The sequence below is a fragment of the Ceratosolen solmsi genome, unplaced genomic scaffold (genome assembly GCF_000503995.2).
Source record: "Ceratosolen solmsi marchali unplaced genomic scaffold, CerSol_1.0 scaffold29, whole genome shotgun sequence".
Taxonomy (NCBI): Eukaryota; Metazoa; Arthropoda; class Insecta; order Hymenoptera; family Agaonidae; genus Ceratosolen; species Ceratosolen solmsi.
The window spans coordinates 11,053,047-11,076,408 of NW_011948417.1; the positions used below are offsets into that span (position 1 = coordinate 11,053,047).

The 23,362-nt window shown below is 23.7% G+C and overlaps 2 protein-coding genes across 2 annotated transcripts in view; both read left to right on the plus strand.

The window, feature by feature from the left end:
* Positions 1 to 7,764, plus strand: part of Eph (Eph receptor tyrosine kinase) — a 33,431-nt gene extending 25,667 nt beyond the window's left edge. Inside the window, exons 11-14 of the mRNA XM_011496606.1 lie at positions 397 to 579; positions 881 to 1,350; positions 1,471 to 1,808; positions 7,179 to 7,764. Of these exons, the coding sequence (XP_011494908.1) occupies positions 397 to 579; positions 881 to 1,350; positions 1,471 to 1,808; positions 7,179 to 7,443 (1,256 nt within the window). The 3' untranslated portion in view covers positions 7,444 to 7,764. The remainder of the gene's footprint in view (positions 1 to 396; positions 580 to 880; positions 1,351 to 1,470; positions 1,809 to 7,178) is intronic.
* An 8,998-nt stretch (positions 7,765 to 16,762) lies between these two features.
* Positions 16,763 to 19,593, plus strand: LOC105359875 (golgin subfamily A member 1). Its single transcript, XM_011496608.1, has 5 exons — positions 16,763 to 16,902; positions 17,006 to 17,399; positions 17,491 to 17,579; positions 17,646 to 17,774; positions 18,879 to 19,593. Exons 1-5 carry the CDS (start codon positions 16,795 to 16,797, stop codon positions 19,428 to 19,430), a joined length of 1,272 nt encoding a protein of 423 aa, XP_011494910.1. The 5' UTR covers positions 16,763 to 16,794; the 3' UTR covers positions 19,431 to 19,593.
* The last annotated feature ends 3,769 nt before the right edge of the window (positions 19,594 to 23,362 follow it).

Consider the following 23,362-nt stretch of genomic DNA (forward strand, 5'->3'; position numbering starts at 1 on the left):
AAATTATGAAGATATGCATTTTTTATTGGTATAAATCGATTTTTTTATCTTTAAAATTTATTGAAATCTGTATTACTATTATATACATGTAATAAATCAAGTATTAGTCTAAATGATGAAATTTTGATTATCTACTTACAGCTGATAATGTTTATTTAAAAATTATAAAATTGTTTTATCTAAAAAAAATAAAAAAATTATAGAAAGTAGAGAAAGAAAATTTAATAGAATAATTAGGATAATAAGATAAGAGAGATACACGTGATTAGTGAAAAAAGTTTAATAAGACAAATCAGGGAAATGAGGTAAATGAGGCAAATGAGGCAAATCAAAGCATCTACGAAAGTGTTATTTTTGTGGCAACATGATATGAACTCTGTTTTTGTAATATTACAGTGACCACACCGCTCTTTACACCTGCTGTTGGAGTAGCCGCCTCGAGTAGTGGTGCAGGTGGTACGAGTGGTGCCAATGCCAGAAGCTATGTAGATCCTCATACATACGAAGATCCGAATCAAGCGGTTCGTGAGTTTGCTCGAGAGATCGACGCTGGATACATCACCATCGAGGCTATTATTGGTTAGTATTCAACTGTTTTCTGTAAGATTATGATTTTTATGATTAATGTTCTCCTTCTAATCAAATTATCACTTAAGGCAACCATTTAAATCTTAAAAATGTGAATGGAATTTGTTCTTGAAATAAAATATTTAATCATAAAGTTTTAGAGTGATACACTGTTTATACATTTGCTTTTTAATTAAAATATTTTTAAATAATTTAAATTGAATTATAGTTTAAATTGTCAAAAAGCACATCTTTAAGTTAAATTGAACCATAATGTGCAAATAGAAAATATGTATTTGTTTACGTATCTTAGGTGGTGGCGAGTTTGGAGACGTATGTCGAGGAAAATTGAAGCTTCCACCAGATGGTAGATCAGAGATTGATGTGGCTATAAAGACATTGAAACCTGGTTCCGCCGATAAAGCACGTAACGATTTTTTAACCGAAGCCTCTATAATGGGTCAGTTTGAACATCCCAACGTTATATTTTTGCAAGGAGTCGTAACGAAAAGCAATCCTGTGATGATAATCACCGAATTTATGGAGAACGGTAGCCTGGACACTTTCCTACGCGCGAATGATGGTAAGTTCCAGGTACTCCAACTCGTTGGTATGTTACGCGGTATTGCGAGCGGTATGCAGTATCTGGCGGAGATGAATTATGTACACCGAGATCTCGCAGCAAGAAACGTACTCGTCAATGCAGCTCTTGTATGTAAGATTGCGGATTTTGGATTGAGCCGAGAAATCGAAAGTGCTACGGAAGGAGCATACACAACGAGAGTGAGTATATCTATATCACAAAATGTTCTTGAATTAAAAAAAGTAAAAATCTTTAAAAATAATTAAGGTAAAAGCTTGGTGTCAAATATCGTAATGAGTTTAATTTACTTGATTACACAGGGAGGAAAAATCCCGGTAAGATGGACTGCTCCAGAGGCGATAGCATTTCGTAAATTTACTAGCGCCTCAGATGTCTGGAGTATGGGTATCGTATGCTGGGAAGTGATGTCCTACGGCGAGAGGCCTTATTGGAATTGGTCGAATCAAGATGTGATAAAGTCTATAGAAAAAGGTTATCGATTGCCAGCGCCTATGGACTGCCCTGAAGCAATTTATCAACTTATGCTTGATTGTTGGCAAAAGGAACGGACTCATCGGCCAACTTTCGCTAATCTTACACAAACATTCGATAAACTCATTCGGAGTCCAGATACTCTCAGAAAAGTTGCTCAGAACAGGTAAACTAATGCAATGTCTTTCACCTTAATTAGTTTGAATTTGATCAGAACTATGTAATTAGATTTTACAATACCCTTTATATACTTTAGTTTAAGAGCCATTGAGCAAACAACTGTCAATTATTAATATTATTTTTTGTTTATTTATTTTATAATTTATATATAGTATAAATTTGAGCTATTTTATTCGTTATTAATAAATCTGATATAATAATAATAATTATTATTATTACTGTTATTATGTTATTATTATAGTTTTGATGAAAGTTTATATAATATTCACTGTAATCGAACTATTGAAAGATGAATTATACGATATTTGTAAAAGTTTATTAAGTAAAAATATGCAATGATAAGAATTAAATGTATTACACAACAATGAATATACATTAAATCGTCAAAGTATTACATATTATATTTATTATGCTGCATGTCACGTGAAATTATAAATGAAATTTGATTAAGCTATTAGATTTATAGTTGATTTGTTTTTATATATAAAGAATGCTTTATGCTCTGGCTTCATTTTCTTTTTGTGCACATTAGCTTTGATGTTACACTGAATTGCAACAAACAACTACTTTCTATAAAATAATTAAAAGCACATGATACGTGTGAAAAAGTCTCGATGTGTGCTATGTAATATTAATTACTTAATAATGGAATAAATCTAATTGGCATTACTGGAACGCACTCAAATCGAAGCAACAACAAATATTTTTTTAATATAAACGTGAATATCTTTTATTTTTACTCACAGATAAAAAGGATGAAAATATTTACGTTGTTATTAATTTTATATTTATTTATAATGGTTTTATAGTTATTTCTTCTACTCAATTTATATTTAGAAAAATCTGTTGTTTATGATATACATACCTTTTGACTTCTGTTAGCTATTTGCATTGAGGGAACAACAGCAGCAGTAGCAGCAGTAGCAGAAGAAGGAGCAATAGCAGCAGTATTGATGCAGCATTAATATTAAAAAAAAAAACAAAATTTAATTTATGATTATTAAAATTTTTTAATTTTTATAAATTTTGTTTTATTTTCAAGATAAAAAAATTATTTATACGTGGTGGCTTTTTAAAGCTTATAATGCTTTTAGCGCTTATGGATTTCTTGAACTCCCTTTTCCCAAAACACTTTCCTTATATTTTATTATAATTAAATTAAACTATATTTAAAATAAATTTCGGAATTTTAAATTTATTTTATATGTTGATTAATATCTAAAATTTCAATTATCAATATAGAATCATGACATCTCAATATATTTTGTCAGTTTTTATTGAACATTGAATAATGTAATAATTGCAAATTCTTTTCAAAATTATTTATTTCTGTATAATCATTTAATGCTTAAATTATAAAAAATTCTACTAATATTTTGTACACTTATCTAAGTTCTGGATCTTTATGATGAAACGTGCGAAAAGCGTGACTGAACATAACGCTAAAATAACATTTTAGAATATTTTACTGAAATAATACTGTTAAATAACTAAATAAATACCTGATAGAGTACCTTAGTTCAGCCATAAAACTTGCCTTTGTATTTTGTTTCTGGGCTAATTCTTTGTGGTTTTGGTTTTGTGGTGTCTTTGGTACCGTACTGGTCGGCCGCTACTGCTACTACGCTACTGCCTACTGCTACCGGGTGAACAACACAGTCTGAGGCCACCTGCTCACAATCCATACTACGTGACGACATCGCATGCCGCAATTGCCCAGGCGGCTGTCCAGGCGACGATGTCACATGCGGGCCACTCCGGTCACGGCTCGGCCGGAAGCCCATTTGTTGAAGTAGTGGCCCATCAGGCTCATTCAGCACTTGCCGTTCCAGTAATGCCAGCGGGAGCCGGACGAACCCTACACTATCACACGCATTCAGCCACACACACACTCGCACACCAGCCGACGCTCACCTATCCTAATTGGGTACCCTTTACCCACTTCGGCTGACCTTTTATTCAGCCTAAGCACTTTAATGATCCTATCTAAATGATGCTCACAGCTCCTTTAACGCTCCATTAACGCCTCTTCAACTGCTTATGCCATACTTTAGTTCTGGTTCAGTCATGCTAATATGCCTTTGAAGATAAGCAGTATTTTTAGGATTCTTTATACTGCTTCAACTGTGCTTTTGAGTATTACAAGAGTTCTTTTGCTCCATTATTCAATTCTATTTTTTATTGCCCTTCCTTTCTCACTTTTTCATTCAATTTTAAACAAATTGTATAATACATTATTTTGTACGTATATTATACGACAGCAGAAGACCGATTCAGTGTCAGACTCTTTCTTACACGTTATCGAAAGTGAAAAACCTGAAAATAAATACTATACTTACACGTTCTTTTATGCCCTATTATTCACTCTTATATAAGTAATGAATTTTAAAGACTGCGACTAAGTAATTATAAATGAAATTGTCGATCTCATTCAGCCGAGCATTAATAAAATGCTAACTAATGTTTTTACATTAAAAGTCATAGTATGATCTGATATTCTTCGTACTTAAATTTCTTATTTATTTCTAAAAGTTTCAAATCTCTTACTCTGATTTAATAAAATAGTATTTTTTTAATTTACGCATGTACCTGCGAATACTCGAAACTTTAAGATTTTTTCACCAATGGTAATAAATAATTTTTCACAAAATATGTAGTTTAAAATAAAAGATGAAATAGATTATCGATTATTGTAAAGCAAATTTCTGAATATAGGCAGCCATATTAATTGTATTAATCATTATTAGAGGACGATAACAACCAACGAGTAGTAATATAAATGTATGTAAGATAGCATTTAGAATGTAGAATTTAGATAGTCATTTTAAATCAGTGTCTTTTGGCTATTCATACTACATAATATTGCAATTATTAGCAAATAACTTATAATTTTTGCAAATACAGTCATTGATACGAATAAGTATGATATTTATCTTAGAAAGCATTCAATTAATAATGCGATTTATTAAAGTGATAAATAATGATAAATTAATTTCTTATCACCATTATTATTATTCTTATCATTACATTTAATACTATTGTTATAATGTTTATAAAATCGATATAATGTTTATAAAAAAAATTTTCTACGATTTTAAGAAATAACCATTCATTTTCATTCTGTTTGGGTAAGTTTTTATAAAAATAGTGTTAATTAATACTGCATATGCAGTTTTAGTCGAATCTCAATTTTACATATAACTTCTTTTATAATATGCATTTATTTATTTATTTATCATTCAGGAATAAAATTACGAACTCGATAATAATATTAGTTAGTTATCTTTAATAACGAATTCTAATGATTGTCAAAACCAAAAAAAGGATATCTTACCTTTCTCCCCACCCCATTCGTCATCTCGACAATCAACGTATTATTGAGGAAAAGGTAAAAAGAACAATAAAACTTAAAGTTGTAAAGTGAAGTGAGAAGTGAGGAATATTTTTTCAATTTATTCCACTTAAAAATAAAACATCAAAAAGAGAAATAAAAATCTTTGAATAAAGAAAGTACGTTAGTAATATAAAAATAAAATTCATCATAATTAAGTAGTATGATTTTTGATTTTATGATATAATTATTTCAAAATATTGATCAATAAATTTATATTCTTTTTTAAATGTATTTAATTAATGATTACGTTAACCGTCATGCCAAATAAAAAAACAATGAACTCGTATTGCTTTCTCTCATCTCACCCACAAAACAACGTATCAAATATTGTATACAATACTCTCCATCCATGTATACAGCATTTATTCTGCTTATATTATTGTAGTGCTTAGTTAATATTATATACTGCACGATTTTATTATCCAGATTAATTTTTATGTAAAAATCAATTTTTGTTTACTATTTAACAGTACATGCCTTATTATATGTGTGTTGACATATACGAACATGTGGACAAATACATATACACAAAGCAATATAACTGTACAAATATGAAAAATTATGTATATAGATGTGAATATGCAACTATACATATATTTAAATAAAAAATAGCATTGTAAATATAGATGTAAGTGTAATCGCCAAACTTGTCGTATCTACATAAATGTGTACATGCATGACACGTTTGTCGTAAAATGAACATATTGTGTAATATTAAATTATTGTTATTGGAATATATCATGCAAATACAATAAATAGTATATTGTTAATATTTACAAAAATTTATCACACAAAATACATGAAAGTATTATATTATAACGGACGACCGCATTTCCTGTATAATTATGTTGCGATCGCTTTTTGTAAAGTATATACATAAATTCGATATTATCCATAATTAAAACTAGAAATTATTTTAAATGCTCGTGCTTAAAATTGTTTAGAGTCGTATTGAGAACAATAGGATAAAATTATTTCTTATATATTATTCATTATTCTTTCTGTTTTTATATTAGTTTTTTATTTCTTTATTGTTTTTCTTTGTAAGTTTTTAATATTTTTATTATCTCCCTTTAATATTTATCTTAAAAATTTTTACTATATAAGCTTATATATTTTCCATTCAATATTCGCATGTATAGAAATTATTGAATAATTATATCAATGCAACCTTTTAGATTTATATTTATTGTATATTTTATATATCGTAATTTTATCACGTATCAACACGTATATGCGTGTACATACATGCACATATAGATAATTTATGTAAATACGAACATTTCAAAACTAATAGAAGAATAAGAAAAATGTGAAATTCATTACGGGTTACTCTTATTACGCATATGTATGATTAAAATGTTGCTTCTCGATGATTTGTTAAATAAATTAATTAATCTCACATTAATACAATTTCCAATATTTTTACGTTAGGTTAAAATTATTCATTTATTTATTAAGCCAAAAGATTTAATAAAATTTGATAGGTTTACTAATCTTATAATGTATAATAATGACAATAAAAAATATAATCAAATACAATAATATACAAAAAAATTGTTTCATTATTTTACTAACTTTTGTTTATAAAATGGAATATAAAATCAATTTATACATTTCATAAATTTCATATATTGTTTAATAAATATACGAATATAATACATAATTACTTAGATTCCTTAAATACCGATGCATAACAATTGACTTCCTTTTTGTTTAATTTGCAATAAATGCGTGCTGATAGAAGTTAGAAAATTATTTAGATTATAGAATCGTTGAGATTAAAAGAAATCTTGTCAACCTATTAAAATAGAATAATATAACTTTATTATTAATTGAAAGATTTCATTGAAAGTATAAATGCTAAAATAAAATAAAAGCTTGACAGTACATAACGTAAAAGAAAAAAACTTTAATTTTTACTCCATATTGAGAGCTACTAATATTTGTTTGATTTGACAGGGGCACGAATCCTTTAGCTCCAGATGCTGTGGATCTGACGCAGTTGACATCAGTGAATGAGTGGTTAGCATCAATCAAGATGTCCCGTTATGCAGAGAGTTTTGAACGGGCTGGAATAACAAATCTTGAAGCGGCTGCACGAGTCACTGTACAGGAGCTCACGGCTCTTGGTATAACCCTTGTTGGCCACCAGAAAAAGATCATGAATAGTGTAACGGCCCTTAGGACCCAGATGTCAGCGACATCACAAGGTTTTCTCGTTTAGCCTTCACTTCCTCGGTACTACAAAGATCTGTTGTCAATCTCTCTTGACTCATCGATAAACATTGATAGAGCTCTAATGGATCTATATCATCGAAAAATTTCAGAATAATGAAATTGATGTTACAATTCATTGACGCATAGTCATACATTGACTATTGAGTCGTGATTCTTGTGACAATATATGTATAGTTGAATTATAACGAAGTCGAAATGCTTGACATAACTCAATTATACATGCAAATTTTCATATAATTTATCACTTAAATAACTAGATAAATACAGACTTGAACAAGTGATTGGGAGCTTAATACTTAAATGTTTAACTAATTGAATCAGATGATAACATGCGAGTTAACCACTTTTTTACGGATTTCATACGTAGAAGGATCTCGGTGTGATTCGCTGTAGTGTTATTCTTATTGCGTATTTTAATAAAATTTTGGACTTTAACGCTATTTCGATAAGAAAATAAATATATACGTATGTCGGAGTGTATATATTCATGTGCATATGAATATGTAAGTATGAGTCAGAAAATTTGTTTTCACATATGTGTATTTACATAATTCATGCAAATATTTACCATTTGTTAAAAAAAGAAACGTGCCAATGATGAAAGCATGGAACAAAATATCAACAATAATAAATAAAAAAATATCACAATAGACAAAAGAGGGGAGATGCAATGAAAATATATTTTCAAAATTCAGTACGATTCGCTCTTATTCTATTGCTATTTTTAATTTGTCATCTTATTGACTAAAAGAACTGAAAATTATATACATAAGACGAATTTTATCTGGGTCTTAGCTATTAAATGGTAGAATAATTAAAAATGTGCTATCTACCAATAGAATTTTTTTATTGTTTTACTTTTATAATCATTACATTTATGGTTAAGTTTAAATAAATTTAATACATAAAAAATTTTTTATGGCAAATAAATTTACGACACATCCGTTAACATTTTAACTTTTTAAACATCATTAAAAATAATAAAAATATAATATTGTAAAAATTAACTTAGTTTAATTCAATGAATTATAGAGTATAAGTTATAATTTTTATTGACTTGTTTATACAAGTTTCATTTATACAAAATACAAATTTCAATGGAAAACATATAAGTTTTTATGTTTTAGGCAATTTTGTTTGCCATGAAAAGCATTATTCTTTGCTTCATGAATATAAAATTTAAAAGATAAATGCATATTTTCTTATTGATTATTTCTGAAATTAAATAAATAAATGACGTCAAATTTTTTGTCAGTATTAAAAAATTTATTAAATAAATATAAGTATTAAATGAAAGTTAGCATATTTATTTATCGATTTCCAACAATATACATTTTCAATAACAGTAACAAGAATTTAAGACTATAAATTAGCCTTGTCAGTCTGCATACCTCTTTCTTCTTCCTGTGTTTTTGATATGTAATAAATATATATATATATATTTCTTTTAAGAGACACAAAATGAAGAAAGAATTATAAGCTAATGAGTATTTACTTTCATTGAATACATTAACGCTTATTTATCAGAGACATCTGGCTGAATAAAAATACTTTTTAATGATGTTTAGATTAATCAGATTTTTCTTTTCAACCTTATTTTTGCAGCATTCTCATCACAATATCATCGTTTTTAATTTATAATTTTTTAAATAGTTTAACTGATTTTTAATATTTAACTATAAGAATTTACCGTTGATATTTATTAGTAATATGTATTGAAAATTTAAGAGATCTAATTTAATTCAAGATTTTTATATAGTGTCAAAGCATATATGATTGAATTTTGATATCTTCTAAGTTCCCAATGAGATATTGAAAATTAAATATTTCAACCATTTTTGTTGATAGAATATCATAATTCCAGTGAATATTTAATATGTATATATACATTAAGTGTCTTTGATATATCCTGTTATCATGAACTATAATATTAAGTTACAAAAAATTATAATTAATTGTTTAGCTCAAAAAATAATTAAATTCGGGAGTTTTATTTGCTTGGTAAAAGTGTAATTTCATAACATCTTTTAGGTGTGCAATTAAAAAAGTAGTGTTTATTAATAAACGTATTGATATTGATTTAATACATAAGTCAATATCTGGTGATGAAAATAGATGATTTTAAATAGAAACAGATAAGAGGAAAAGAAATAGGTATATTTGGTTGTTTTCATTTTAACAAAGCTTTGTGTCGCCCTGCTCAACACTGTGAACTATCGTCATGCTAGATTGATATTGTCAACGATTAATAAAAATGTCTTATTTGAATGTAAGTTATAGATTCAGAAATTTCTTTAATTAGATAAAAAAATTAAATAAATTGCTTTTAATTTAAAAGTGGGTTCTCTACTTTGCAGCATGAATCAAGTCTGACAATGAAACAAAGTAATATCCATTCCAATAAAATAAGCAATATAAGCCAATTGAGGCAACTTAAATTAAATAAAATGTAAAATAATTGGAGAAAGAATAAAAAGTAGAATAAAATCGGATCGTTCAATTTATAATTTTGTCCATAGTAAAGCTTTCTTAAACACTTAATATCATGCATATATCCAAATGTATATTAAACATAATATTTTTAATTTTTGAATTAAAACATTAAAATACTGTACTTTTATCTTCTTTATTTTGGGTGGGCTTGCATACGCGCGTCTAGGAGTTAATGTTCGAAGTTTGTTACTTTCATTCAATTTGTGGATATAGAAAGTTAAATTATTTCTTTATAATTTTGTAAACTTATATGAATGTAAGGAATGAATTTAATTAATAACCCTGTATTTTGGGTAGTACGTTTTTCATTTTATGAAGAACAATAGCGAATGTATATTAAAAGTTGCTTGATGCGACAGAAGTTATGACCTATTGATAAGAAGTTTGTGGCTAGAGATTAAGATTAAATGAGCCAATCGAATATGAAATATAAAAACAATGATTACAAGAAGCAATAAATGAATACATGCAAATATTTATATACCGAATGTTAAATTTTAAATAATATTAATTATTGAATAGCGTTACCTTAAATATTCATATTAGAAATCAAATGATCAATCATAGATAAAATAGAAAATATCGCCAATTTCAATGCATCTATTTGCAATTGAAATCATAAACACATCAATTTTTAATAATTATTTAAAAAACAATTTTATTTAATAAATAAATTTATTCATTGTAAATATAATTTTCGAATAAAACTAAGATATATTTAAGTTCTTTGGGTTGTAATTACTTATATCTAATAAACATTCGGTCACTATCAATTTTGAACATTTTGTATAGTTTAATGTTCATAAAATATCTTTTTCTATCAGTTAAAGGAAAATAATGTTATTGTGTGTTGTAAAAAAATATCTGTCTTCCTTCTGTCAAATTACAATTTTTTATTAAAATAAAATATTGCAATATAACGATTACAAATTTTTATTGTATAAACAATCACAACTACAACTGCAAGCGCACGCGCGATATCTGATAATTATCTTTTTAATATCTAAAACTTAACAAGCATGAAGTAAGCTATAAATAGATTAAAAAATGTAAATTCAAATTTATTTGAAGAATCATAGTAATGTAATGTATTGTATAAAAAGTAATTAATTAATTTAATGAAAAATATTAAACTATATGATAAATACAAAAAATGAAATAAAATAGCAAAGCAGGGGTATAAATTTTTTATTCAGTTTCTTAGTAATTGTCGTTTTTGTATGATTAATTATTAAAATAAAATTTTTTTATTTATTATTTAATAATTTGACTAAATTAAATGAATGTTTATTACATAGATTTATATATTACTAGTGTGAAAAAGAGAAGTAAGAACACGTATTTTATTTTTTAAAGTTTTAAAAAACTTAAATAATTGTAAAAAAAATATAATAGAAGCAGAACAAATATAAATATAAACGGATTGAAAAAATATGAATATCAATCGATAAATAATTTATAGAATTAATTCCGCGACGTGAATATGCATTCTTTAATATCTATACTTTATACTACGTTAATAGCCAGAAATATTTGCCAAAGTACCTACTTCGAGAAACAATTTTCTAAGGTAAAAAAAATAAAAAGTAATAGAACAAACAGCTACCGACCCATATGTATCGTTTATAAACATTATTACGTAGGATATAATTTGAATGTGCATATAGACAGTTTATCATTGATTCTTTACTTTATTAGTACACGTTTACACCAAAAACAGACACATGTTTGTAAACATATTAACATGATTCGTATTAATTTTTTTATATAAAATATTATAAACATCAATATAAATTAATAGAATTCGGAATGCAATATAGAATCTGACAACAAAGTATTAGACCAAATTTAAAGATTTTTCCTTCGATGTTGTCAAGATAATGTTTAATGTAAATAAGATATAATAAATGACATACCTTATATATGTATTTTATTATTTTATTCTTACTGTTTCTTTACATCCTATTATTTTGTCCATGAATTGGTAGTAAAATAAATAATATATTTTTTCAATTAATAAATATTTTAATTATATTAAATAAGAATAATCTTTGATAACATTTTAATTATTTTTCTTTCATTTCATGTTTTGTTTATTTCAGAGAATATATATTATTAATTTTTTATGTAGTTCCTTATTATCGATATTATTATGTATAGAAACATTAATATTGTTATAATTAAAAAATGATAAATGTTTATTCTTTTAACTATTAATTCCGAATAGTTTACTTGCATCGTGTTCCTAATTTTTCAATTTTTTACTACAGAATTAAAATAATAGAGTAAAATAAATATTGTTAAAAATTTTTTAAGATTAAAATTGAAAATTATGTACGTTTAAATACATAAATTATTTTTTACCTATTTTTTTTATCATAAGCCATTAATAATTTTAATTTTTTCTATTTACAAAAATAAACAACTTTATAGTAAAAATAGAAAGTTTAAGAAATTATATTGAAAATAATTTTTATAAAAATCTTGTAATTTATACAAATTTATTATCGATAGGTTTTTTAAATGATACATCATAACGGAAATTATTTATTATTTAACATAATTTTAGCATTTATGATAAAGTATTTTATTTGATTAATAGATTAAATAAAGATGGAGAATTTATTAATTATATGAAAATCAAAAGAGATAAGTAGAACTTGTACGATATAACACGCTTTGTCGTAATTTCTTAAATATAACTTTAAAAATATAATTAAATATAATATAGTATAATTATACATATTAGTTAATATTTGACAAAATTTATTTTTAATTTTAATTGATAAAAGTATGAGTATAATTTATTCACTGTTTGTGTGTATTTTATGATATTTGAATTCTATTAATTAACGTTATTGTGCTAAAAATTTTAGCGATGATGTAAAATAAATATTTTAAACATTATTATCTTCACTTGAAATAATATTAGCATTATACAAAATTTATAATAATGTTTAAACATATGTATGTAATTGATTATTATAAAAAAACATTGTTTATTAGGTGACAACATTATTTATGAAATTAATACCTTTATTATTTTTCACAGTGAATTACACTTTTAATTTACTTATTTACACTACACTATTAATTTCAACTAATTATAATATTAAAAGCATTTAAAAGTTTGTTTATAAAAATTTTCTAGTTTGAAAACAATGAATTTATATACCGTAATCCCTTTATGTGGAGCGATATTACGCTCCTCGCAAGATAAGTTTAAGATTAAGCAGCTTTGTTTGAAAAGTTGCTAAAGGTTGTTGAGCTCAATCATTTTTTAATATTTTCAAAGTTTTTTTTTTAATTGCATAGCAAATCGTTTAATAAATCGTTTTATTAACAATTAGATGAATAATTTCTTCTTATTTAATTAATCTTTCACATTTCTGTGTTTATCTTAATATGTGGTTTAAAATATTATAGTTATTTAAATATATTACTTAAATATAAATTTTATTCGTTAATAACTTAGATCGAATTAGATTTAAGCAAAAGTTTATTTAATACAAATAGATTCAATTCATTACAATAAGTTACAATCTATTATAATTTATTATAATTAGTTACAATTTACAACAATAGATTTTATTTTAAATTACTAATGCCTGATGAGAGTTGAATATGTAGTTTGCATTTTGAAAATTTATTAAGGAATATTTGAATAGAGTTAGAAGTAAAATAGTAATTAAAATAATGTTTTTTCTAATTTGTGCAAGATATATATAAAATATTCGTAATATATGTTAACTATTTTATTAAATAAGATCTACCCATTTTTTAGATTTTTATAATATAAAAATCAAAGTAAGTGATATCTAGAATCTGGAGGTTAAATTACACCATCTTGTAACAATGTTTATTTTTACAATCTTAGTATTTTTTTATCTTATAGAGATTGATAATTCATTAGTGATGATAATTTTTAATAAATATATTGAAAACGTCAAGATTTTTCAATTAAATAAAATTTATAATAGAATTAGGGGAACGTTCAAAATTGAAGATATATATATATATATATATTTAATCGATGAAATATTAAAAAAATTATTTTCTCAGCAAGTTTAGTTTTAATCTAGTTCAAATATGTTAAAAAATCTGCATCTGGATTCTACTATATAGTCTTATTTACAATTGTAAATGTATTACTAGCTATGTCATTCTTTTCATATTGCAGTGCAATCTTTCGGCGCTATATAAGAAATGTCGCATTATGTCATTTTTTATTTAAAATGTGTATATATACTGTTTCTCTTTGTTTTAATTTATGTTATCTCTTACTTAGTGTTTCTTTTTACCATATAAATTATTCACTTCCTATATCTTGCATATTTCCGTGTATGCTCTACATTGTTTCTAGCTATTACTACAATTTTCATATAATATACTACTTATTTGTGTTTAACATATTTATAACCATATGTACTATCTAAATAAGTGATGCTATTCAATGTAATAATATAGTTATATTAAGCTATTAATATAATGGTATATACAATTATATTAAACTATTAAGATAATATAATATAATAATATATCTAATCAACTATATGAGAATAATATAATTATGTTATAGAATACTATTAGGGTAATATAAGAATGTTGCTTTTTGATAACGTTTTTCTGTATTATTTTATGAGCCAAGTTGCCGATTATTGCATGTATAGAACGTATTAAAGTTTTACCATTATTGATTAATTTTAACTTAGAATAATTACAAAATGATTTATAAAATCACATACGTTAAAAATATGTTTCAATGAGATAACATTGATGTTCAATTTCGGCTAAACTTCTAATTCTGATTGACATTAAAGCATTTATTTACTATTATATTTTATTACGATTTTTTCAATATAGTGAATTTTATTTTTCAACGGATGAATGAAAATCATATAATTGTTGCGGTGCTAATTTGATTTAGCTTGTCGTATTAGACAGTATTAAAAATTGTAAGAATACGGGAATTACATGTAAATAGTAATATATAGTATAGTTCATCGCTGGGAAAAGGTTTATTTATATTATTATAACCATAGATGATGTCTTTCATAATTATTAGATTTGTAAAAACCATCAATTTCATTTGTTTTTACACTTCATGTTCTATAAAAAATACACGATATTTCACAAAAAACGGAAGTAAACTTTCGAGTAGTCCATGCTGATATTTTTTTACATTTCATCTTTCACTGTCCTTTAACATTTATTTCAGAAAAATAAAATTACATAACAAAATTATTATTATTAATTATATTATTAAATTACATAGAAAAATAAACTTAACATAACAAAATACCGAAATTAAAATATTTTTTAATAATTTTCATTTTTTTTTAAATTTATCTGTAATATTCTTTTCGTCGAAGTTTGATTTCTTTTAATCGACAAAACATCTGAAATGTGTAAAAACTTACATATTTATTAAGTACTTCATTATAAAATATAAAAAAAACTTAAGATCTACAATAACATTATTAAACTTGATTAAATTATTAATTTTAATCGATTATAAATTTTCTTTTATATAAATTCATAATAATCAAACACTATAATTTTAATATATTATGATCAATTTATAATATTTATTTCAATTTATTTTATCTTATTTATTAAATTTATAATACTTAAAAATAAATTCAATTTATTAGAAAATTTAATAAAAAATAAAGGCATGGTAAAATTAAGATTTTCATGAGAAAAATCTTTATTAAATGTATGTATCAAAGTACAATTTTTTTCTGCGTTAACAAAATGGTTAATATGATACAGGTGAAAACGTAAAATTCATTGACAAGATTTATTAAAATATAACTTTATATTTAATTTTTTAAAATATAAAAAATAATATAATTATTTTTTTACATTTTGTAAATATAAAAACTTCAATAACATAAATTGCAATGATATATCCTTTTTTATATATATTTTATAATCTTCTCAGATACATATATATTATTGGAGATTAACACAATTTCAGACACAATCTCTTTGTATTATTCACACATTCTTTTTGTATTATTTTTTTTTTATGTTCCTGCGTTATCATTTTTGCACACAGTATCGTATTAAAAATCTAACAAGTTTGAAGTAGAATCTGAATTGCTTATATGACAAATTGATCTAATTGTGTTGAATACTTTTATTTTATTTAAGCACAAGCATAATTGAAAAACGTAATACATTTTTGAATTCTACTTTATTAAATGCTTTTACAAAATCTTGAGAAATAATTAATAATACTGTAAAAGTATTTATAATAACTTAAATATTACTTTAATGTAATGTTGTGATTTTTAAAATTATACAAAATAATATGGATTCTATTAGCCTTTTTTGGCTTAAAACTTCATATTTTTCTATCAAATTTTCAAATTTCCCGCAATTGCAATCTACCAACGTTATGTAGATAAATTAATGACATATTTGCAACTTATCAGAAGAATTTGCAATTACACGTATTTGTGCATATAACTTAACATTTGACCAATTAATGTATTATTTAAAAATATAAAATATGGGGAATAAAGGATAAATTCGAATGAAATAATATATAACAATGTGAAAAGTAGGGTAAGTCCTATATGATTAACATATATTGATAAAAATAAACGTTAATTCTATGGTAATAAGCATTTGCAATTTTCAATGTATTTTCTGATGATAGCCTGAAAAGGAATTCTTTGTGAAGTTTATTATATGCCATTGTCTTAAAAAGTTGTCTAGATCTTGTTTAGTATTGCTTGCACAAAGTTAGGCAAAAATATTAACAAATGATAGAGCAATGATCTAGTTTGTTTTATTTTGTACTTATCACTTAATTGTTACTTTTAAAAACATTATGTTTGCTAATTTGAAAAACAAAATTAAGGAAGAAATTGGTAATGATGTAACAACAGTTATCAGGAATGTAGGAAGTGTTCATACTCTAAATAGACATCTTTCTCAGGTTTGATATACATTAACTACTTTCTTATTTTGTCAGTTATTATTATTTAATATTGATTAAAAAAATTATTAATACTATTGAATAATTTTATTTCATTGTATAGACTGTTTCAACAAGTAGCATCAGAGGATCTCAATTTTCATTAGATGAATCAAAGGATGATGCTATTATATGTCATTCACCTTCCATTCATATAAAAAGAGAAAATAGTTTTGATCTAAAATTTGATAATGATATTATGTTATCAGCTAAAGATATTAAATTATTTGAGAATAAAGAAGATGAGTGGAGACGTAAAATGCAAAAGAGAGAAGCAGAGCTTTTAAAGAAAATGGAAAAAAAAGAAGAAGAATATAGAATCAAATTGTTTGAAAGAGAAAAAGAATGGAAGAAAATTATAGAAAAACATGAAAAAGAAAAAATTAAACTTATTGAAGATAGATTAAAGGCAGAAAGTACAAAAAATGTACTAGAAATAGCGTTAACTGATGCAGAAGGTATTGTATTAAGTTCTATATAATACATTATTCATGAATAAATGAACATTTTACATATTTTGTATGAATAAATCATATCAATATATTTTAGAGTATAAAAAAAAATTTTATAGTATTCAAGAAAATGCAGAAGAAATGGAAGGCTTTCAAACTCAAGAGATGGCCAAAATAAAGCATCTTGTAATTTTGTAATATATTAATATTTATATTTAAATATAATAAAGACTAAATATAATAAATTTGTAGTTACTCGTTAAAGAACAAGATATTGGAGATAAATCTCAACGTTTGAAAATGGCAACATCTGAAATTGAAAATTTAAAAACTGAATTATTAAGATTGAGGCAATATGAAGATAAATTAAATAATATACAAGTAAGCAGGATAGAAAATTAATTTTTACTTATTCAGTTATCTGCTTTATATATGTGTAAACATATATATATATATATATATATATATATATATATATATAACATATATATTTTTATCAAGTCATCGAATATGATTTTGATATGGCACTTAATTTAAAATCATTTTTTGTATTATTCATATTACTCATCAATATATTTTTATTAATATGCAATACTTTAGTTTTAAGCATTTTTCTAGTTTAAATTTCTTTGCTTTGTGCTTTGTCATAGTGTGTTTTCTCTGCACTCTATCCTCTATACATAAATTTCATTAAATTATGACCATATACGAACTCACATACATTCGAGAATTTTTGGAAATATCACTTAAAAGGTGACAATGAATAAAATGTTCCATAGCTCAGAAACAGTTATACCAGATATTTTTAAATAATGATTAAAAATAAATATATTTATATTTCAACTTTAATTTCAATTTAAAATAAATATAAATTGTGGTAAACTTATTAAGAGTTATGGATCATGAAAAATTTGTAGCTGAATAAACATGAATGTGAAAAACGCATGAAGAATTGATACATTTTAAATTTGAAGAGTATTGAAGAATATGTACAATGGAAATTACTGCTTATTTTTTGGTGCTACTGCTAATACTTCAGGTATGTCTTTACAGCTTAAATGATATTTTACTTTTATATTTTTTTCAAAATAGCATATAAACTCTTTTAGAAAATATATGCTGAAATAGTATCATTTTTTAAAAAAATTATTTACAAAAATACTTATTAAATTTTAATACTTTTCAATAGAATCTAATTAAAAGAAAATTATTATATTGCAAATTTGGATATTTCTATTGCTTTTTAATTTACAAGATATATTTTTTCTTATTTCACCAAAGATATTTTGCTTACATTGTGTAGGAGATCTAGATATTTATGCATCTAGATACTTTTATGCATTCAAATAGTTTTCGATGCTTTATATTTTTATTATTTTTAATTAATAGTTAATTTATGAAATTGAATTTATAACAAATATTTTTTAACAATTTTTAATTATTTTGTTAGATTTATTAGTTCTAATATTAACTAATAAATTTCAGGATGAGATGGAATTTTTACGTCATTCTACACAACGTGAAAAAGCTCAATTATTAAATAAATTAGCACAAACTGAAGAAGAGGTAAGACACTTAAAAGATAAAATTTTTATTCTTGAACAAAGAGTAGCCTTGGAATTAAGTGATCAAGTAACAGTAGATGATCGGGTGGCAGATCTAATGCGTGAAAGAACACTTTTAGAAAGAAAATTAGAAGAGACATATCTGCATTTATCAGATATAAAAACAAGCTGGTCTAGTAAAATTTTGAGTTTGGAAATGCAAATTGGTAGGTTGAGTAAACAGGCCGGTGAAGAAGGTCTAGAGAGAAAAAGAGTAGAACAAGAAAAAGAGGTATTGAGAGTGAAAATAAAGAAACTTGAAGCTAACATTGAGGTGAACAGTGTTATAATGGCAACAAAAGATGCCAAGCTGTTGCGAATGGCAGAGGATATTGATGAAATGGCTATGGAATTAAAAGAGCTCAGAGTCAATATTGATGATGAGGTTGAAGAGTTTAAACAAAAAATTGTGAGTTACCGTGACATGCAATAATGGTTGATGTGTATGATTTAGATCGAATTTTCAAATGGGTTACATGCCTAGTAATGAATATGTGTAAAATATTTGATTTAGATTGTCAATATCATAATTACAATTTAATTTATTTCAAATAGAACATTTGCTTGAACTTTACATTCCTCCCATAAGAAATTATACCATTAATATATTTTTTTTTAATTAAATATATTTATATACTTTCAAATAATACATTAAAGTTATTTATTGTTTTCTTAGATAATATAAGTTACAGAATTATTTTGTCATATTTTTGCATATGCTTGTGATTTTTATGCTCACTAGTTTTTTAATTTCTAATTATTAAATTTCAAAGTATTATGCTTTTATTATTTTTTTCATAAAGCATGGTGAAAATAGAAGAGATATAAATAGAAAAAAACACTCTTCTGTTATATACTTTAATATATTATTGTATTGTTTGCATATTATTTACCTAATATTATGATATAATTCTTTTTTTTGTTAAAATATACTTTTTAAATCAATTAATATGTATATTTAATTTCATGAATAAAGAGAAACAATATTGTACATTTTGTTTATTTATACCATTCCTATTATTTTATTTGTTAAATTTTAATTCTAATGTTACTCTTTTTTTCAGATATAATTTTCTAATAACAAAAATATTTATTTATTCATTTATTTATATATATTTTTATTTTCACCTCTATTGACATTTATACACACCTGAATATTTCATAAGTTATTTTTGAAAGATTTAAAAATTGTTGGAATTTACATTATGAAATCTGAAAAAATTTGTGTAAATAAATAAATTGATCATTAATTTGAAAATAATAATTTTATATATTAATAGGAACGTTCAACATATGAAATTACTCTCCAACAATCACTTTTAGAAGAAATGACATGCATTTAAGCACAGAAAATTTGAATTTATTGAATCACAATTGACTTTCGATGAGGAATTAAAAAACTCGTTATTGCAATTGGAAGTTGATAGATTAAAAGAAAAAAATAAATATGAATTTTACTCTAGAAAAGAAAAGGACCGAAAAAAATACAGCATTGGTTAAAATATAATTGATTTCTTAAGAAGTCAGCAAGAGACTAAGGCACAACAACCGATAAATATAGAACTACAAAATCAGTTAAATAACCTACAGAAAACTTTAAGAAGTAAATATAAAGATTTCGAAGAAACAAGAATAAGCATGATTGAAGTTTTACGAAACGTTCAAGAAATTGAAATATTAGAAGAACATAAAAAAATACTACAAACAACTTTATCACATTTAGAAGAACAACTAAATGATAAAAATAAGCTAATTTAAGATAGAAATAATTGAAATTGAATTTAGAAATCGAAATAAACTTATAAAATAGACTAAATAAAGCGTTTTAAAAATTATTAGACATATTAATCTTCTTTTTCTTTTTCATATTAACAAACATAAAACATAGCTGTTTTACAAAAGTATTCAAGTATTTTAATAATTTTGTATTTTGCAAGAAAATATTAAAATTATTTTTAATGTATAATAATTGTATTATGAAATTGATTTTATTTTCTATCGAATCTATTTTAATTTTTTAAGTTTTTTAATTATACATTTTTATCCATTATAAAATGAAGACTAATTTTATTATATTGTAAAATAATTAAATATTATGTAAAAAATGTTAACGTTTTTCATCTACATTGTTTTGTAAAAATTTAAAAATGTTCTTTAAATTTATATTAAATGTTTTTATAATTTTTTCAAAGTTTATAATTTAATTTGAAGAAAATAATAAATAATATCATGAATTATCATAACAAATTATCTTTAAGTAAAAGTTGTTTCATAAATTTAAAAATTAATATGTGCCTTGAATAATTTATTTAAATTACAAAGATATTTCTTGTATGATTATTTGTATTTATTATATTTTTCTTCAGACTATTAAAAATTCTTCATTATCGATTAACTGATATGAACAAAACTCTACATAGAGTTAACAGTTCCCTTTTCATTACTGTATAGTGATAGCGAACAGCCCATAACAATTTTTAATACTTGTTCATTGAAAATGATTACCTCCAAGACTAATAATACCAAAGAAAATGATATTAGTTTTAAATATCATAAGCATGTCCTTATGAAGTTTTCAACTAGTATATAATACGAAGTTAGTAAATACTTTCAAATTATATACAAATTATTTATTTATGAGTAGTTATAAATATTTAACTATTTCAAAATAATATAATTATACATTTATTTTAGAGTTTGCATTTAATAAAAGCAGTTGTAGCGCTTTAACCTTTTTATTTTAAGAAAACTTTTACAAGAAACAGTAGAATGGAAAATATCTTGGTTTGGTACTAGACCATTCCTGCGTTTTGGACATATGGCAAAGTCGATTAGTTTCAAGTTGACAAGAAAATACATTTGATTTGTAGATTTAAAAATATTTAAACTTAATTGTACATGTAGAATACTTGGTGTTCAGTGAAAAGAAAATTTTAAAATTCTAGTTTATAATTACATTGTATAAATCTGTGAAGTATTTATAATGTATGCATGATATATTTGCTTTTTTACGAATCAAAAATATTTACTGTTTTCCTTAATAAATTTTAATATCTACCAATACAGAAAGTTATGGATGAAATCTAGCTTTCTCAGAAAATATTTTATACTACTTAAATTACGCCAAAATCAATATTTTTGTGAACAATTATTCAGATTAATATTTATTTTTCTATTGTTTCTAAAAATTGATATTTATTCAATTATATAAAATAGTCTACCCCCTTACTTTGCATGGAAATATAAAATAATTTTTTTATCTTATTATGTATGGTAGTAAATAATAAATTAATTATATAAGATTATACTTATAACTATCAAGATTTATTAGTGAAATTGTTCGAAATAGTGATGTATTCTTGGCTCAAATTTCAAACAGAAATACTATTATTTAAATAATATTGAGTAAAAAACTATTTTAAATATGAAATCTAAATTAATTAATAAAATTATATACAAAAATTTTTAATGTATAAAACAAGTATTGAGAATTTTCATTCCTTATATTTCAAAAAGTTAATTTCTATATAAATAGAAATGATAATTATGTTTACAAAATATACCAATAATCATACAAATATATTAAAATTTTGTTTAAACAAACATTATAATGAAAGATTATAAGAAAATTTAGTTAAAAGTTATAGTTTAATGTTATAATATGCATCACATTTTATACATGGTCTTTTAGTGATTTGTATAAATAATAATTTATAATAAAAAACATTTTATTTGGGAATAATGATGTGATTTATAGTTAATTTATTAAATATTATAAATGAAATTATAAACACTGAACATGAAATTAACATCATAATTAAATTGTTCTTTATTTACATACAACAAAAAAATGTCAACAAATCACTCACAACATTCAGTCTTACCTTACGTACAATAGTTTATCTAAAGTATCCATAAATTACCAGAAACCATGTCATGATTTGAATTACGAAACTACACTAAAAGTAAAAGGTGTTATTTTATAATGTAATATCATGACAATCAATTTATTGATAACAATTTCAAAAACGTACACTGTATTAAATATTTATTCTATTTTTATTTTTAATAGTTTTTTAAGCTATGTTATTTAAAAATGATCATTTTTTCATATTTTATAAATTTACGCAAAATAAAATAAATTTAACATAACTATAAAATTTCTTTCTTGTTCATATTATATATTTTTATTTATTCTTAATGAGTAAATTTTAAATCACTTACAAAAAATTAGACTATATCAATAAAAATTTTGAGCTTTATCTCAATATATCTTTTTTCCAATTATTGTACATATATTTGCAAATTCCTTTGTAAGGTGCACATATGAATATACAAATATGTTCTGTGTTACTATAAAAGCCT

What these genes read in the sequence shown, in the direction of transcription:
- LOC105359875 (XM_011496608.1), top strand. Translation starts at nt 16,795, where the DNA reads ATGTTTGCTAATTTGAAAAACAAAATTAAGGAAGAAATTGGTAATGAT. An exon ending in AGCGTTAACTGATGCAGAAG is followed by an intron (nt 17,400 to 17,490) that starts GTATTGTATTAA and finishes AATATATTTTAG; the next exon opens with AGTATAAAAAAAAATTTTAT. An exon ending in ATAAATTAAATAATATACAA is followed by an intron (nt 17,775 to 18,878) that starts GTAAGCAGGATA and finishes AATAAATTTCAG; the next exon opens with GATGAGATGGAATTTTTACG.